The 18,840-nt window shown below is 51.1% G+C and overlaps 1 protein-coding gene and 1 long non-coding RNA gene across 5 annotated transcripts in view; one reads left to right on the top strand and one right to left on the bottom strand.

Moving 5' to 3' along the window:
• Positions 1-689: 689 nt before the first annotated feature.
• LOC110081517 (threonyl-tRNA synthetase 2, mitochondrial) overlaps positions 690-18,840 on the bottom strand; it is a 33,735-nt gene continuing 15,584 nt past the window's right edge. For 2 of the 4 annotated variants that reach the window (XM_072984027.2, XM_078382168.1), the window contains exons 18-23: positions 6,154-6,273; positions 5,449-5,780; positions 4,480-4,917; positions 3,959-4,179; positions 2,425-2,512; positions 690-1,677 (exon numbers count right to left, since the gene is read on the bottom strand). In XM_072984027.2, the coding sequence (XP_072840128.2) occupies positions 1,498-1,677; positions 2,425-2,512; positions 3,959-4,179; positions 4,480-4,917; positions 5,449-5,780; positions 6,154-6,273 (1,379 nt within the window). In that variant the 3' untranslated portion in view covers positions 690-1,497. Of the gene's footprint in view, positions 1,678-2,424; positions 2,513-3,958; positions 4,180-4,479; positions 4,918-5,448; positions 5,781-6,153; positions 6,274-15,957; positions 16,605-18,840 lie in introns of those variants that run through there. The other 2 variants (XM_072984028.2, XM_072984029.2) reach the window with 2 other exon arrangements.
• Positions 2,567-9,915, top strand: LOC144584920 (uncharacterized). The gene is made up of 2 exons (XR_013539409.1): positions 2,567-2,985; positions 3,500-9,915. It is a non-coding gene; the product is annotated as an uncharacterized LOC144584920 (long non-coding RNA).

Genomic DNA, 18,840 nt, shown 5'->3' with positions numbered 1-18,840 from the left:
TCGTCCACGCCGAGGGGCCGGGATTATTCTTGGCCACTGGAGGAAACACACAGACACACACACACACTCAGCTCAGCCGTTCAGACAACAAGCAAATGGTTAGCTCACCGACGGAGCCTTTTTCTAGAAGAAAACCCGGATCTCTGCCTCCCACATTCCCACGTTGGAAGGCATGAGGTTTCCTCTTCCATCCCAGGCAGGACAAGGTCACCTTTCCTAAGAAGCCACCGGTGCCTTTTCTTTCACTCAACTGCTCCGGATCCAATGCAAGCAGGTTGTAAAAGTCCTGGAGGAGTCAGTCATCAGAGCTCCAGAATTTCACACAGATTTAAAAATATATATGTATTTTCCTGCAGACTGCTTGGTTTCCCCCAAACTGGGGCCTAAAGTATCTTTAAAGGAAAAAAATATGCAAGCCTGCACCCCACCCCACCCCCGTGGGGCCCTTTGTATAGCCTGCGCCTCTGTGGGTGCCTCCCCCCACCCCCAAGGAAGGAGTCCAGATGATTTTGCTTGCTTCTCCCCAAATCCCTGTCCGAAAATCTTGTCCATCCCTGAAAACGTATTTCTCCTGCACCCCCCCCCCCAAATTGGTGTGTCCAAACTGTGCCCCGTCAGAGGGAGGCCAAGGGATGGAGGGTTTCGTGTGAAGGCGCCAGACAGACAGAAAGAGTGAAGATAAACACAGGTTCTTTCCCCAAAAAGTGGTTTATTAAAGGCCCCCGGTGCCTCTGGCGGAGACGGCTGTACAAAGCAGGGTCGCAACAAGGGCGAGCAAAGGAGTCTGCAACAGGGACCCCCCCCCCAAAGTCAAGAAAGGTGAGAAGGGAACCAAGCTAACCAAAAAAATTCCAGCCCCCCCCCCCCCCCGTTTCTCCTCCTGGCCTTCTGCTGCTGGGTGGGCTTGCCGGTACCCGAGGCGGGAGGTCTCAGGTCTCCCCCTCCCTGTTCGGGCTGCGGGACACGCCGGTCTGCCTTTCCAAAGCCCGGCGGGAAAGCCACTCGGAAACCGACCCCCAGGCACGCCGTGATCCCTCCTTGGGCCCTGCGCCTGAGCGGAAAGCATCCAGCAGCACGTTGGGGACCAGAGGGACCGTTCAGAGATTTAGCCCTGATCCAAACACTCTCTTTCCCTCTTGAGGAACAGAGTGCTCCGGCCACCACCACCAGCCCCTAACTGGGCCAGCTGGCGAAGGTGGAGCTGGCAGGAGCCGCAAGGGGAGAAGAAAAATACCTTCTTCCCCTCTTTCTGACCCCAATCCTGGCCCCACAAGAAGCTGGAAACACACACCGTTAAATGCTCCCAAGGGTGGAAGGTGAAAACGAGGCCCAAAGCAAGACAAGATCTAATCTAGAACTTTTATCTAGGGTTGGCCCTGATCCGTCTGGAGCCAACGCCTAGGAAATAAAGTGCCACAAAAGGGAGGCTCTCTTGAAGTGGAGAGTCAGTGCAGACCGAGAGAGAGAGAGAGAGAGACGGGACTGTCAATGGCAGGCTTAGACGGCCGGCTCTGCCGGGGGGAAGATCTGATCCACAGCCGCATAAGCCACGTCGCTCAGGTAGTTCAGGTTGAAACAGTCGTCACGAGCCTGGCTTTCCTCCCGGGCGCAGCACTTCTGGGGATCCTTCCAGGTTTTCTTCTGAGAGCTGCAGATGTTGGCGATGAACTGGGATTTCTAGAGGAGGAGACCAGAGGTGCAAAGTTTCAGGGGGTGTTTCCTTTTGCAAAGGGGCGACCATCGGAGGAGGAAGCCGGCAGCTCAGAAGGGAAAGAAAACTTTTTCATGTTATCTAATTCGGCTCTAACTTTTCATTTGGGAGGGAATTTCAGGAAAGCGTACACAAAGGGTAAGAAATTCAGGGCAGCCAAACTGAAATTCGAAATGTCCACTAGCATTTTTTTTTTAAAAAAGTATATTTGCATTTCAAAACATGAAATGTTTCATCTGAGAAGGGGGGGGAGGAAAGGAATACTGTACTCAGCTCAGCAAGCTTCTCCCAGGGCATAAATCCCTTCATCAAAAAAAAACTGGATAAAAGGTGTCCCCCTTTTTCTAAACTGACAGGTTTCTGGGCCTTCTGTTTATCTACTATTCTACTGATCATTTGTTTTAAGGTGGTGGCGAGGAGAAATGGGATTTGCAGAAATACATGAGTGTCCGAAGTTTGTGCTGGCATGCCTAATGGTCACAGATGAATCAAGGAGGGGTGATAAGGATTGGAAGGAGCTGAGAACAGGGACGGAATCCTTTGCCGCTGTTACGAAGCCCTTCCTCTCACCCACACAGATGTGGAGGCGCCCCCTCCGGTGGTATGAATACCCCCCCCTGGTGAGTTAGGGGAGGTTCCCCCACCCCGTCCCCCTGCCCGGTCTGTCTCCTTCCCGACCCAGAACTGCTTCCACCACCCAGGAAGGGACTCACCGTCTCCTGAGCGCACTGGGTCCTCTGCTCGGCTTGCAAGGGGCAGCAGGGCTCCGTGATGTTCTGGACCAAAGCCGGGATGGGCTTCCTGTCGATTTGGAAATAATAAATCATTCATCAGTAAGAGTAAAGGGTTGGGGGGAGAGGCATGCCAGAAACAATGCAGTTGTCATCCAAGAAGTAATGTTTCTAAACTCCCAGTTAAACGGGAACATATTGGGAGGGAGAGAGAGAAAAGGTTAAGAGTTTTCTCAACAGACGGGCCAACACCAAAAAATGGGGGACGCACTCTGCATTTCAGCCACAAGAGGGAGCAGCCGACCCATTTATTCCAGCTACAGTATTTGCCTTCCTCCCTGAATTCATTTCCTAAGCCACCCGGATGCTTCCATTCCCTCCTCCTCCTTCCTCCTCCTTCCTTCCTCCGCATAAGGTGCCTTCTCTCGGCCACCTCCCATCCTGGAGGCGCCATGCAGCGCTGCCTGTCATTTCCTCAGTCCCAAATTCTACACGGGATGAGCAGGGCAGCCTCTTTTCCGCTTGGCCAAAAGCCCCGTGCAGGTGATGGCACAGAACAATCCTCTAAAGCAGGTCCTGGGGTTGGGGGGTGGGCAGGGGCTGGGGTGGGGTGGATGGAGTTGCTCAGTTACAGGGACTCTTGGTCACCGTTCCTGGGTCTCCTTCCAAGCATGTGGTGTGTTGAGAGAGAGAGAAAGAGGGAGAGAGAGACTCTGGGGTGGCAGGAAAGAATGAGGCCATGAATGCCTCCAAGGGCCAGCCCGAGCCTGGGGCCAGGTGCAGTAGCCACCCCAAGAGGCCGGTTTAGCCCTGAAGAACAGCAAATGGTCACCTAAGGAGTCCAGTTTGGGGCTTTTTGTTTTTTTGTTTAAAGCTACAGAGGGAGGAGCTTCTTGTGGGGTTTTCTTGGGTAGCAAAACAACTTGGCTGGCTTTGCATTCAGGCCCTTTATCTTCGGTGGGAGTTGGGAGGGGCCTGGTTTGCCATTCGGCCTCAGGGGGCAAAATGTCTTGGGCTCAAACTCAGGATCATCCCCCTTTTCTCCTTTTTTTAACAGGCACCCTCCGCGCTCCCTTCTCTACAAAGAAGTGGCTGGCGCAAGGGGAGGAAACAGGACGGGACTAAAGGCGCAGCCGTAGAGGAAACAGAGATGATATCTGCTCACAATTAAGGTTTTTTTAAATCTCTCCAACAAAATAATTGAGAGGGCTGTGACTCAGCGTTCCCAGGGCTTTGCTGCTTTGCATAGAACACAGAAATGGTACTTTGCTGAATTACACTTGACAGCCTCCTGAAAGCCTGCACCACACCGTCCGGGAGAATCCGGGAGTTGCCATCCAAATGTAATTTCCTCAAGTTCCCTGGAATGTTCCTCCCGGCAGGACCAGCGACAGCCACGCGGGCTTGGGAGGAGGAGCACAGTCCGAGACCCCTGGCCCACCAAAAGTAACTTTTACAAGCTCTGTGCCCTGACAGCTAGGAGTCGGGGCCCGACCAGGGAAGAAAGTCGACTCACTGCTTGCTCAGAAGGCTGACGGGTCGGCAGAGGGAGTCCAGGAGCGAGGAGGTGATCTGGGCCAGATTCACTGTCGTGACCTCCTTGTCATAGGCTGGGTAAGGGGCCTGGATGGCGAAGCAGGCAAGACGGTCATCCAGTTGTTTCTCTTTACAGCACATGTGAGGCCTGGTCTTCACCGAGAATTCCTGCTTGCAGTACTGTATCAGGGTGGTTTCCCACTGCCGGGGGGGAAAAAAAGAAGGGTTTTTGAAAAGGGGCAGGAGGCTGGCAGAGGAACACACACACACACACACACACACATACACACAATCCCCAAGGTAAGAGAGCGAGAGGTAGCAGCGATTGGTTAATAAGCACTGGACCTGCACGTACGCGACACACACGACACATGGGATGAAAAGGCAACCACAGAGCGCAGGAGGCTGGGAGGGACGCCCCCGCAGCAGGAGACACACGGAGGGTGGTGGTCGAAGCGCCGGGAAGCCTTCCGGAAAGGCCGCGTGGCTCGGCTCACTCACCCCTCTGTGGGCGCAACCCACATCTTTGGCCCGGCAACATTTCTTGAACGCCTTTTCCACGCGGTTCACGGCCCGGGCTTGGAGCACCACCCATCCAAAATGTGACTCTGGGAGACGGGCAGCCGGGTATCGCGGACGGAATTTGCTCAGCTTGCAAATATTGAGAATATTGGCGTCCGTGGGCTCCCCCGGAGGGAAGGAGATTTTCGGGACCGACCGCGGGCTCGCCAGCTCCGCGGTGTTGCACCGGGAAGGATCCGTGCAGGAGCCCGGCTTCTCCCCTGGAGAGGGTTGGCCCCGGAGGCTGCCATCCTTTGGGGAAGGGGCTTCCCGGAGGAAACAGCGCTCCTGGGGGGCCCCCTCCAGCAGGCAGCAGTGGTAAGGCTTGGTCTTCGTGGAGAATTCGGCCTCGCAGAACTGCGCCAAGGCGTCCGACCACTGGAGGGTGAGGGGGAGAGACGGACGGACGGTCAGACAGACAGGGACTCCCGGGTGCGAGGGCCGAAGGAGGCACACAGCAGCTGCGAGGACCTGGGTCGCGGGAAGAGTGCGACTCCCTCATCCCGCCTTCATCACAGCCTCTTCCCAGCCACAGAGCCGGAAAAGCAAATAATTGGAGGGGGGGACTCATAAACATCGTAGTTTTTGGACAGTCCAGAAAGACCTTCCCGCGATGGACCTCAGAAACTCTTTCAACTCCAATCTCCAGGCCAAGACTCTCCTACTCATAAAGGGAGTGGAATCCTTAAAACCCTAATTTCACCTGCTTGCTAAGCCTTATGAAAAGGGTTTGCAATTGAGGAAACCCCATCTCAAAGCTAGGGGAACCGCCAAAAGACAGGAAAAGGGCAGAACCCTCTGGCCCTGGGACATCCGGGCCTGATTCTGCCCGGCCTTTGGCTTTTTAAGTTGTTTTAAAACGTCGTTCTCTTGGCGAGCCCGTGAGAGGCAGGGCCAAGGGGGACTCACCGCCTCGGAAGAGCAGGGCAGCTTCTCCTCCTCGGACAGCTGGCAGCATCGATCCAGGTCGTCCTCGAGGGCGTTGAGGGCGTCCCCCTGGCGGCTCAGGTGGGAGAAGCCCGTCTGGGGCAGATTCCAGGGCCCGTAGGAAGCCTTCTTCCGTCCTTCCGCGCAGATGTTGGCGAGGTTGTCGACGGTGGGCCGGGCCGGCGGGAATTCGTCCAGTTTGTAGACGGGGGGCTCCCGGGTACAGAGGAGGTCGTCGTGGCACCCAGGACGCCTCCCCCGGGGGCCGAAGGCAGGCCGCAGAGGGGTCTGGACGATGCCCGTGACGTCGGCACCTTAAAAAAAAGCAGAGCCGTGCGGGAGAGCAGTTAGAGCCTCCGTCCGGGACTCAGGAAGATGTCCTCGCTGAGCCACAGACATCGCCGAGGGATCTCGGCCTGGCCATGCTCTCTCTGCCTGACCCACCTCACAGGGATGTTGTGAACATTAACATGAGATGTTGGAGAGCTGGGATTGCCATGCACAGCCCATGAGTGGAAAACCAGGCAATAAGTGCAATACAGAGAGAAATAAACAGGCGTGGGGACATTTTTCTGTTCTGTTCAAAGGATGCCTATGCTCACAACAGCTGCCTTCTGAAGCTGGCCCTTTCCACACACACACACCCAGAACAGATCTTCAACAACCGAGACACTCTCCCTTGCTCACCGTCCAAGGCTTGGTCGTCGATGGGATGTTGGAAGAGAAAGTCCAGCAGCACCTGGTCGGGCATCATTTCCTGTTGGAGATCATCGGAAGGTGGTGGCGGCGGCTTCTCTCCTCCATCGCCTAGTAAACGGGAAAAAGGGGAGGGTGGGGTGGGGTTGAAACGAGAGGAGATGTGGATTCAATAACTAAGCAGACCATCCATGCCAGGTAAAACAACCCAGGGCGTCTTTTGGAACTAAATCCCAGCCAGACTATAAACAAGGTACTTTAAACCCTCTCCGGATTTCCTTGCCGGCGAGGGTGGATGTTATTCCAGGTGGGATGAAGATCAGCTTTTTTTTTTCTTTTTTTTCTTTTTTCTTTCTTCAGTTAAATCACCCGTTATGAGGTCTGTTCAAGAAGAAAGGCAGGGTAAAAATATTTTTAATTCATTAATCAGTTTAAAACGACTTCCTCTCCGCATCCGTATTGGAGCAAGGTGAGCCTGTCGGACTTCCTTTGCGCGCTCACACCCTTGGCAGGAGGCAGGAACTCTCTTCTTACTGGGCCACATCAGCGAGGCTTTCATTAACGTTTGGGGCCAGGGCAGCCGTGCCTGTTTTACCTGAGAGAGGCTACCTGGATGACTCCGACATGTTCTCCATGAAATGTGGGCAGAAAGTCGATCTGGCTGCAGGAACTCCTTCGATCTGTGGGTGGCTTGCAGTCCACCTGTGGAAGTCTCTGCCCATCGCGGGTTTGCAAATGTATTCCTCCTCTCCTCCACGACAGTGATCCGTCTCTTCAGTTGCAGGAAGACTCCGGCTGCATCGGAAATCCATGCTGAAGGACCAGCACTCTTTCAGCATAGGAGGGCACCTCCATCACGGGCCAAGTGGGGGGGGGGTCGTGGGTCCCAATGCAGGCTGGTGACTCCAGTTCCATGGGGACACTGGGTCTAGGCCAGATTTTACTAAGAAGTTTTCAGGTGCTGTCCAACCTGCTGAAATCTGCTCTGCCCCAAAACTCATTCAGTACCTTGGAAGACTGTAACCAGAAGAGATTTTCCACGAGCACAAATCAGAGTCACCACGTTCAGCTCATTGTCAGACAGATTTTTTTTTCCTTTTTGTTAAGTCTGAAATGCACTGGAATTCCAAAAGTTTTTTTTGGAACAACAGATATTTTCTGGTCTATCTCGTGTTTGTTTACTCTTGATGGCCTATGTCATCACCCCATCTTGATGGATTCGCTTCCCTCCTCCAAGTCAACATCCACCAGGAGCAGATATTCTTGTGTTTACACAAGTTAATCCCTGAGAGAAGAGGTCTAAAACCTAGACAGATTTGCACTTTAGCTAAACAACACTTTCGCCAACGAACTTGTTCAGGAAGTGCCGTCTGCAAGCCGAAAGAAAGATCTTATGGGAATAAAGAGGCTCTGGGAATTTCTTGTCTTTCCTAAACGCTGATACGATCCTGGGTGGCTCCAAAAACCTGTTCAAAGTTCTTTGTCAACTACTTGTCCGTTCTCAAACGACTCCCATTTTTGCTTTGGAGAATGTAAATATTTATCAATGCATTTAAAGACAAATAGATCTGATGGAGAGCACCCACCAAGAGGTCTCAGGTTACATATACTGTATGTAGCTTTCAAAACCAGCCACATATTTCCACAGTCCATGCAGCATTGCAAGAATTTATTTCCAGACTTTTGAAAAGTTTCCTTTTTTTCAAACATCAGCTAGGAAGCATGTTGGCTAGGCCAGCTGAGGAGAGGTACAAACCCTGAGGAAAATAATTTTTCCCCCATGGTCTGTTAGTTTTGGGGCTGTTTTATGTAACCCCACTTTGGTTGTTTTCTCTTTTCGCTCCTGGTGGGAAAGAAGTAGCAAAAGTTATGGCACAATCCCTGAGCGTTGAACAAGGGGCTCTCAAAGGGTGCTGCCTTGGAAGGAGGCTCTCTCTCATCCTCAGTTTTCTCTGCCAGGGAGGACGAAATGGCTGTTTCACCAAAGCCGGCCCTACTGTTTGGCAGACTAATCAACACACGTTATTATTATTATTATCCTCCTCCCAAAGGAAAGGAGCTGTTTCGCGGACGACCAAAACATGGCTCTCTCTCCCCCCTGCTGCAAAACATACAAGAATTAAATAATCACAATGATCTTCAATGAGCTTCTAGATCCAAAAGGGCCACTGGGTCTTAATTAAAAGTTCAGCAGGTCCAACTGGATCAGAGCTAACCAAACTTCTGTTGTTTGGAAACAGATCATGTGATGAGGTCTGAATGTCTTTTAGTCATTTCCTCTTGGCCTGCAAGATGCCAAGGCCTGGGAGCGATCAAAGGCTTGGAGGGCTCAGCTAAAATAGATAAACAGTTCTTCCCCCCCTCCCTGGTTCCAAGCACAAGGATGAGGGTAGGATTGTTTTGAAGTCTTATCCACCCTGCAGTGCCAAGGCAGCAGAAGAAAAGGATGGTCACCAAGAAACTCAGGAATGGTCACGAGACAAGCAAGGGAACACACCAAGCAGGGGCTGTCAACGGGCTAACCTCTACTCTGCGTGACAAAGGGCTCTGTGTGACTCTGGAGGCTGGCGGCACTGCTACGACCCACGTCAGGGACGGAACGTGCCAAAGCTGGATGGGGCTCCCTGTTTTGCCCACTCGGAAGAGCTCTCGCTTCACCGTCCGGAGCTGTCAACTGTCGATCGGAACGAAGAAAGAGAAAGAGGTTTGGGAGCCGTCTCCGGCAGACACCTACCTTTGGGAGGAACAGTGGCCGACTGGGCCGCGAGGGCCAGCCACGAAGCCAGGAGGACGAAGAGGATCCTCTGAGACATCTCTAGGTGCTGCCGGGACGGTGGAGCTTCTGGAGGGGGCCTTTCTCCGACCGTTCGTTCCTTCCCTTCTTGACGGGTGGACTCCGAATGCAGCTGCCTGACTTCCAGGCTTTTTTATAAGACGGGCTCGCCAGGCGAAGCCTTGTGGCTCCCACTGAGTCACCACCGCCTTACGTGGGAAGGGCACGCCCTGTGCATGATGAGCAAACCCACCACCGCCACCACCAAAACCGCAAGAAAGAAGAAGAAGAAAAGAAGGGGGGGGGGTTGTACACACACAATACAGACGTCTTTCCCTGTTGCTGTTTTTGTCTTCCCTCTAAAAGTATGTAATCGCTCGCTGTGTATCCAAGATCAGCTTACAAAACAATCAGACGGGAGGGAAGGAGGGAAGAGACACAGAGGGAGGAAGAAGGAGAAGAAGAAAAGAAGAAACTTTAATGGCTTATTAGGAAATGCATCAAGAAAGAAATATTAACCTTATTATTTCTACTAGGGTAAGAGGGAGAACTCATGGCAGCTGAAGGGACACAATGCGTTCCCCCCGCCTCCCATCATCTGTCTTTGATTTTAAAATATTATTATTTCTTCTCCTTCATTGTTTTCTTTTTGGGACGTTGCCGCTCATCTTTTCTGTGAGTCACAAGAACACCCAAACCGGCAGGACAGCAGCTTCAACAAGATTAAATTATTGTTTCCTTCCCACCACCAGACAGTCTTTCTGAAAGAAGGAAGATTTTCAGCATGCAGGCGATGGAAAAGTTCAGAGGGAGGGCTGTATGTGTGTGTGTGTGTGTGTGGTTTTGTTTTGTTTTGTTTTTTGGTCTTTGCACATCCAAGCAGCGCTTTGATAACAATCCCAGATGGGTGGGAGGGGAACAGAGCCACGTCTCTAAATGTAAGCGTATGAAATAGGAGATAATAAATATACGAGGCGGAAGTGTCCGTTTTCATTGATTCACACGTGCCGTTCTAGCACACCTCAATGGCTTGTAAGACAAAATCGGAGTGAAAAGAACGAATGTAGGATTATCGTATTTCTCCAAACATGGAATCATCGCTTTTCCAGGAAAATAAGATTTCCAAAGCTACTTCCTCTATCCCCCACCGGTGGTCCTCAGAGAGGGCCAGAAATGGACAAAATGTGGGTTTTGATCTCCCTTTTCCTAAGCCTGCTGTCTTTTCTCATCACGTTGAGTCCTTGTGCCTTTTCTTGGAATCCAGCTTGGCCTTGGAATTAATAGAACTGGCTAGGCCCAATATTTTTGCAGGTACAAAAAGAATTCGCTCTGTATCATGCCACTGGGAAACTGGGAAGCAAGACCGGAGTTTGAACTCTGCGTGATTAAATGACCTCGTACAGTCCCTTTAAAACCTTGGCGCCACCTTTTATCTCGACCGGCAGCCGGGGGTATCTGTTCATTTCCTAATTCTTCCTTCTCTGCTTTATCACACACACCCCTTGAAATCTCCCTTGTGGCATGTTTTTCTTCTTAAAAAATAAAATAAAATCACAAGCCAAACGAGGATGGGGTCAGGTTCCGACGACAGCTGGGGCTTTCTCATCGGTCTGGAAAACTCAAGTGCAACCCACAAGCTGGGGGTGCGCAAGAGGTTCGGAGGCCAGCGGGAGAGATTCCCAAGACCCGAACGGAATGCTAAATGAGACTCATTAGTCTGAAAAAGGGTGCCTCACGACCCTTGGATGTTTGCCCGAGATGTAGCAATAGGTATGTTAGGTTTTTCTAAGACTGTGCTGTCCAACTTCAGAAATTCCGTGTGGGATCCAAAAGGCACAAACCCACAATGGGTCAGAAGACCTTAAAAACTTTGCCGGTGGTTGAGGGAATCCCCAGAAGTGTAGGCCAAAACTTCCTAAAGTTTAGCGCCTACCTCTTTGACTCACCGGTGGAAACCGCAATAAGTGATAGAAAGACGTAATTATATCATTTTGAGAGCCGCATCTCTCTTGGTCCTGAAAGCTATCCTAATTCTTTTTTTAATAAAGTGCAAAGAATACAGAGCAATGATTGGTACAACAACCTTGGATTATTCCAGTCACTAAGAACTTTGCAACCTCTGTTGTAATCCTTACTAAGGAATAAAATCATTTTTGCCATGAAGGGAATGGAGATGATGATAATAGTGCAGTGTATATGCAGCAGGTTGTTGTTATGCGCCATCAAGCCGTCCTGACTTTATGGAGACCTTATGAAGGAGCGGCTTCCAGCGCGTCTCATCATCCACAGCCCAGCTCAGCTCAGCTCTTGCGAACTCAACCCTGTGGCTTCCTTTAGGGGGTCCGTCCACCTCATATTTGGTCTTCCTCTTTTCCTGCGCCTTCCACCGTTCGTGATGAATCCTTTCATGATGATCCTTTCCAGGGATACTCTTGTTTTCTCACGAGCCGCCCAAAGCATCCTCAGCTTCAACATTTTTGCCTCCAGAAAGAGTTCAGGCTTGATTTGCTCTAGGATCCACTTGTCCGTCTTTCTGGTTGTCCAGAGCATCCGCAAAGCTCTCCTCCAGCCCCATAATTCTAACAAATCAATTCCCCCCCCCCCTTGTCAGGTTTCTTAACTGTCCAGCTTTCACATCCAGACATGATGACTGGGAACACAAGGTTGTGTAGATGACCTTGGCCTTCATCTCCCGGGGAAACACATCCTTACACTTGAGGATCTATACGTAACCCTTGCCAAAACCTAAAGGCCCTGCCGTTATTTCATTTCATTTTAATTTACATTTATTTGGGCTGGACAAGGGGAGAGCCTTGCTTCCAGAGGACACCCCTCCGGCCTTGAACTCACGCTTTGTAGAACAAAATTACGAAAGCCTTTGTCTATGACGACTATTAACAGCTGTCATAACATTTATTCCATGTATATCCCACCCTGCCCTGGAAAAAGCCTAGAGATGCAGAGGAAACCACACTTAAAAACTGCAGGTTAGAAATACGGAAAACCATGAATGTGACACCATCCGTCACGTCTACCCCAAATCCCAAATCTTATACAGCTTTGTTTACCGTGTCTCCTCTCCTCGGGGATTTCTTGTGTGGCTAAGGTTGACATTTTGCACCCATGGGTTTCTCAAAGTCCGTCACCTGCCCACTCCAGGGGTTGCAAACTTGCTCAACCTTCCTGGTCGCAAGGCGCCCCCACCCCCGGTCCCCAGGGTGACCACAACCACCAGCCGTCCTGTGGGTGAATGAGCGCATGGAGGCCCTCGTGCGCAAGGCCATGTGGGCAACGTGCAAGGAACTGCATGACCCAGGGGGTGGGGGTGAGGGAAAAGACAGCCCGGCCACGAGGAAAGAGGGATGCCAGGCCACCCCAAGAAAGAGATTCTGGAGGTCACCCGAAAGGCATCGCAACCAACGTGCTCCTCAAAAGGTGCATAAACTTCTAATGCACAGAGAGCGCCCTTAGGATGTTTCACACGAGGCTTCGAAATGTCTCACAAGCCTGATGAGCCACCTAAGTGGCTCTAATGAATGATGAGACCTTAAGGGCTAGGAGCTTGGGACAGCTAAAAGGTAAACAAGAACAAGACTGCCAGTGGCTTGACGCAGTCAAAAATAGCGACACCTTCTATGATCAGGAAGCTGGATGTTCAAGTCACCAGAGCAAAAACACACACACACAAAAACCCCATGACTTTCACACCATTTCTAAGGGAATTTGATCCACCCTTTGGTCCTGAACGCAGAACGGGCATTGAATCAACGGGATTTATGCCACGTTTTGACTGAAGAGGGCCAGCGGCTCCCACCCTCCTTCCTTCAAATTCTTGCACGGCCAACTGGGAAAGGATATTCCCATCATGCTTTGCTTGGGAACATCCCAGCAGTGGGGCGTTGTGGCCACAATTGCAGGAGGCATGAACACAGCTTGGGACAGTTAAAAAAAATTTTTTTTAAGATGACCTGCCCCCCCCCGCAGAAGGTGAACCGTCCCGATCTTTGTTCTGTGCGTTTCAGCCTGCTCTTTCTCGCAGGGTTATCATGAGGATAAAGATCAGGTGGAGCCACGTACAGCACATCACCCTCTTCCAAGCTTGCTAGACGAGAGCCAAAGACCACATTCTTGCATTCCTACAAGTGGGCATTAATGTATGAACAAGAAGTAAATAAATAAAAAGTGAGCGTAATGTGATCAGTCCACTTAAATCCATCAAGTGAGATTACGGATTTGGCTGAATGAGCTCATTGTCTCCACCAATTGCCCAATAAACAACTTCCTGTACCAGGAAAGAACTATCTGAACATTTAAACACGAATTAATTCATTTTTTTAAAAAATAGATGTGGAAGATTAGGCATGTTCTGCTCAAAAAGCCACCTCCTACTGCCTTGTCTACTGTCCTTGAAAAAGTTCAAGGAGGGCACGGCTCAGCCCCGATTCCAGGGGGCCACCAGCAACGAGGCCCTTTGCCTTGTTTCCGTTGCGAGTTCAAAGAGAAAGATTTAAAACCATCACCTCATGGTGCTTCCTCTGAAGGCAGCCGTAGATGGAGAGAGAAGGGGGCACATGATCCCTTCTTTGGCAATAGACAAAGCTGATTGTGTATCTCATGGAAGACGCAATCCGCAGTGGGAACTTCTAAAGAAACAACAGCGTATGTGTGGGTAATCTGCGGGTCAGTCCATAAAAGGCACTTTGTACGTGCCCAGATGCACAGGCTTTTAAAGAATATCTTCAAGGGTGCTAGAGCAGCTCGGCTCTGAGATCTAAGTCAACATTTTTACTGGTCTCGGCCTCTGATTAAGCAGCAGAATTGATTTGTTATTACAGGCTATTTTCTCTCTCTCTCTCTCTTTTAAAATAACATTTCCAAGCCATCGCCTGCAAAACCCCTGCAAATGTCTCAATGGGCAAATTGGCTAAGCTACTCAGGGCTCAGGGATCTAGGAACTGACATCATTCAATTATTGCTTGTTTTTTGTTTACTCAGAAAATTAGCTCCTTTTGGAAAGAAAATCCGGAGTTTGTTTTACCAACGGCAACATTTCAATGCTGTTTGTCAACACATAGCTTTGATCGTCATCATTATGCTTCAACCCCCACACTGGATTCCAAGAAGCCAAGGTGGCAAACATGCTTTTCCCCCGAGGCCAATATTTTGGGCCGGTTCTGATGGCAAGGAGGGCAGGCAGAGAGAGATTTTCTGGTGGAGCAGAGAGAGCTTTTCCAAAGTCTGTCCTCTCTCCATAAACAGGATCATTTGCAACTTGGCTTTGTTATGGCTATGCTAGCTTATTCAATGTTGAGATAGTCAGATCTCAGGGATCTGGGAAGCCAAAGTCCTAACGAGCAAAATTTCCAAGCAGCCCCCACAATGACCAAATTATTCCAGCACGGGTTGTAGAAAACCCATTCTCCTCTTCTTCACAAGGAAAGCAACAAATTGAACAGTTCTGCCTATTTGTTGTCTTCTTTCGCATGAAATAACCCCCCCCCCCCAAAAAAAAAATTGGCTGCCCGAGGCAGCTGCCTTAGGTTTTCTACCAGTAAGGCTGGCCACACTCCCAGGAACAAGCATCGTTGAACACAGGAGGCTTTGCAGTGAAAACATGCATGTGGCTTTAGTTCTGCAGAAGCCTGTCCTGTGAGATTCCTTCTCATCCAGTTGGTAAGAAAAATAATTCTAAAATAAATTGCGGCTGATGGGAGAAAGCAACAGCCTTACCCAAACTCCATGGTATTTCAGGAGTGGGTGGTTGGGGAGCGAAGGGTGAGTCAGCAGACAGAATTGTCTTTTTGAAGCCGATGGGATACTAGGATGTAGGGGGGAAAATTCATCAAGGCCGATTATTTTAGAAGAGAATGGGCTAACTCCCTTATTTGTGAACTGGAATGCACGGTGCGTTGAAAAGTCCACTCTTTAGAACTATTACTTTGAGTTTTGAGACCTTTGTCTTTGGGAGAGCGAGAAGGAGTCGCAACCTTAGCAAAACCTCACATCCAGGGGGTTTGTAAATTCGGCAACCATTAATTAGGTTCGCTAGCCCTCTCTCTCTCTCTCTGTCCCCGAGAGCATTCGTCAGAAGTTTATCTGATTTCCCAACTGATCAAGCTGCAGCTTCTCTTCGTCGAAAGCAAAGGAATGTTTACAGGAAGAAACAAAATACAGGAAGGCAGTAACCAGGGGAAACCTTGGGCTTGTGAAAGACTGCTCCGTTTTCCAAATTAAATGTGCGTAATGCAGGTCGCGGTTTGCTCAGACCCAGTGAGTGGGTGGGCGGTCGGGCGGTCAGGTGGGTGGTTGAAAAGCCAGAAGGAAGCAAAAAGCCCCGCTTTCCCCGAGTGGGTTTCTGGGAGCATAAGATGATAAGGAGGTGGTGCGTCTCTCTGATGAAATGCACACCTGCATCCCGACAGGTGCACAAGCCAGTCATCACCACGCCATTGTTTAGGGGACCCGGAAGCACCTTGCGGTCAGAGTCTTCTTGGAATAAAGAACATGTCTCATTGTCATCGACCGAAATGACGAGAAAGGTGCCCAGAGGGGTTCGGCTGCCAGCCCATTTTGCAATAACGAGGTGGAAAGGAACACTTAATCTCGGGCAAAAAGGGACATCCCGCATTCATAAAGGAAGCAGCACGCAACACACCTCGGCCTTCATCCCTTCGTGGTAACAAGATCTACGGAGGTGCATGACCAAATCTGCCCATCTGCTCCTTCCTTCCTTCCTTCCTGCCCAGCTGTGGCATCAAGAAAGGACGGCACACACTCAGGCCCCAGGGCCTGAAGGCCCTTCCACCCCCTGGCGGGACACAATGGGTTAACCAAAGGTGGATCTAGACGGCGGGCCACTCGAAACAGTCTGGGACGAAGTTATCCCACGGCCTGTGCTGCTGCCCTGAGCCAGAGAGAGCCCCTTCCCCCCCACACACAAGGCTTTCTCAGGGATGCCCCTGGCTGGGCCCGTGTGAATCCCTCCCCAGGGGGGCTCGCCAAGCCCCCCCCCCGCCTGGCTCTGAGAAGCTCCAGGGAGCCCCTGGGGAAGCTCCTTGAAAAGCCCCCCCCCCGCCTCTTTGGGGCTCTCGATGTTTGTTTTATCGCCATTTCCGATGGCACTGGAAGATATTTTGTAAGCCACTTTGGGGAAGACTCCAGGGACAGGGCAGAAATGTCAGAAGGCAGAACCTGCTTCGCTCTCAGCAGCATCAGTTGGAGGGAAAGGCAATTAAAACACCGCTCAGGGGTGTGATCTTTATCACAAGGGTGGGGGGCCCAAGTTCAAAGAGCCAGGTCTCTCGGGGGGGCTGCTGGGCTCACCCACCCATTTTGAAGTGCTGCTTTTTAAGGCCCCCGGTTGACCCCAAGTGACCTTTAAGGTCAGGCAGGGATATCCGACTGCCCCCTTTTGAGAAAAGGGTGCATGGAAGGGGTCTCCAGGTTTATCCAAAAGGAAGTGGGTTACTCTTTACACGTTGTTTCTGGCATTTTCGTTTCACTCCCCCCCCTTTCCTGTACCTCCTTCCTTGTCCACTTTTAGACCGTCTGCCTGCACGTGGGCAGAGACCTGACCTGCAGTACTGGAAGGAACGCAGAAACCTCCTCAGGTTTAATCCTGTCCTTCGTTTTCAACCTGTCATTTCTTTATTACAGGATTTATCCAATCCTGAGAGAGAGTGAAAGAGAGCAAGAGAGCAGAATATGGATATGCTGGGGTGATTAAATAAATAAAGACTGTGTGCTGCTTATCTACTACCCCATAACGCTTAAAGCACTCTCTGGCTGAGGGTTGTTGTCGTTTTTTCAGGCTCTTTGGCCATGTTCTGAAGGTTGTTCTTACTACCGTTTTGCCAGTCTCTGTGGCCATGGGCATCTTCTGAGGACTGGAGTAGGAACTCTGTCCATGTTCTGTTGCTACTCCTGTCCTCGGAAGATGCCCATGGCCACAGAGACTGGCGAAACGTCAGGAAGAACAACCTTCAGAACACGGCCAAAGAGCCCGAAAAACCCACAACAACCATCATAAACCGGCCATGAAAGCCTTCGAGAATACACTCTCTGGCTGGTTCACAATTTAATTATGCAGGCTGCGCATGACCCCACCTACCCACCCAGAGACCTCAGAAGGCTGGCAGGCCGAGCGAGCCTTGAACCGGCTACCCGGGACTGAACCTGCGTCGAGAGCAGAGTCTGGGCTGCTGTCCTGCAGTTTAACCCCGGTGCCACACGGCTCATATTAACCAACCCTTTGCTTTATCTCAACAAGTGCCCTCCGTAAGTCTCAGACTACAATGCCCATCATCCCAGTGGCCAAGCAATCCAAGGACAATGGGTATGGCTTCCCAAGCCCTTTGGCCCTGCTTGCGTGTGGGTGGGGGGCCCGGGTAGTTTTCACCCGAAGAGCCGTGACTCAGTGGCACAAGGGCCTCCGTGGCACACGTGGGCTCTGCTGCCACCGCTTCAGCCGGAGAAAGGAGACCGAGATTGCACAAGAGCCGCCAAAGTCATGTTCTACTCGCATGAGCGCGCCCTGTGCTGAAGGGGGAGTGACGGCAGGAGGGGAAGGGTTGTGAAAGACGCTGGTGCTCGAAGGAAGAATAGGGGAAAGACTAACACGAGACCTTCCCCGTCGGCCCCAAATTTTAGATCAAGCTTGAGAAAGGGCGTGAATATTTTAAGGCCAATGGCTGAGTGTTGGGCTTTGAGGAGGGTGGGGTGCGTGTGTTCCCTGGTTCCTCCCTCAGCCCCTTTTAAAAACCAGGCCCCCACGGTGGATATTCTGCAACTGGGTGAAGGAAGGGACGCCCAACATATTTTGATGCCCGGGGCACAGCCATAAATAGGACACTCCCACCTCTGAGGTGCAAAATGTGAAAGGCAAGCCGCGTTGTGTTGCAACCGAGGTGGAATCCGTTTCAACAAGCACCTGGCAGCGAAGCTCCGGCTATAATTAATTTAATTAGCAATTCAACGTTTTGTTAAAAGTAGAACTTGAAAAACTTAATTTGGAGGGGGAGGGATTTCAGCTCTCAGAATGGGCAATTTTAAAGCTCTGATTGTTCCACAACTGGCCGTGAAAGCTGGGTCCCTCTCGCTCTGCCCGACGGCTGGGCCGGACCCATAAACTGATCCCAGTTTTAAGATCTTTCTCCGGCATGAAGCCAACACCAGCCTGCTTCAGCGCTTCTTTTTAGTCATTGGCGTTTTGTGGCCATTCTCTTATCAGGCTGCTCTCTGTTCTTCTGACCCTGGAAGTGCGGCATTAAAGAGCTGGCCGCATGGATCTGAGAGCAGCCCAAAGCGCCCCCCCCAAGAGGTCTTTGGTTAGAAGCCACCTGCCCCGTGCTGCTGCCGGGCTCTGTTTGCATGGGGTTCAGGTTGCCTCGCCTCTCTGACAGAACTCAAGCTCTTTAAAAAAGCACTTAAAAAGCACTTAGTCACCACCCGAGCAGAGGGGGAAGGCCTGCCGGTACAAACAGGTTTACCTAAACCTTCTGCATAAACATGAGTCTGAGGGAGTTCAGAACCTTCGCCTCCCATCCCTTTGCAGCTGCTTTTTTTGGAAGAAAAAACGACAACAAGGCTATAAAGCAGACGAGAACTAGAGTCAACGTCCGAGCTTGTAAAAGTCCCCGCCCATGGCCCGCGGGCTTTCCTTCCGCTCCATTCAGCCACCGGGACTTCAAAAGCAGGCGCCCGGCCTGCCAGAGGCCTAGGAACTGGGATTCCAAGGCAAACGAAGGGCACTCTGCCCATGCACAGATGTACCGCGTCCCTGCCGCCCTTGCTCCCCAGCTCAAGCATGGCCTTAGGCACTGGGGGGGGGAGTTGCTTTTCCAGCGGATCTGCTGGATGTGAATTATTTAAATAAAGCCCCCCAAGATGGAGAAAGAGCAAACTTT

Source organism: Pogona vitticeps, chromosome 15 (assembly GCF_051106095.1).
Source record: "Pogona vitticeps strain Pit_001003342236 chromosome 15, PviZW2.1, whole genome shotgun sequence".
In the NCBI taxonomy this organism is placed as follows: Eukaryota; Metazoa; Chordata; class Lepidosauria; order Squamata; family Agamidae; genus Pogona; species Pogona vitticeps.
Note: the sequence above shows the minus strand (reverse complement) of the source record. Positions and strands in the feature narration are given on the sequence as shown.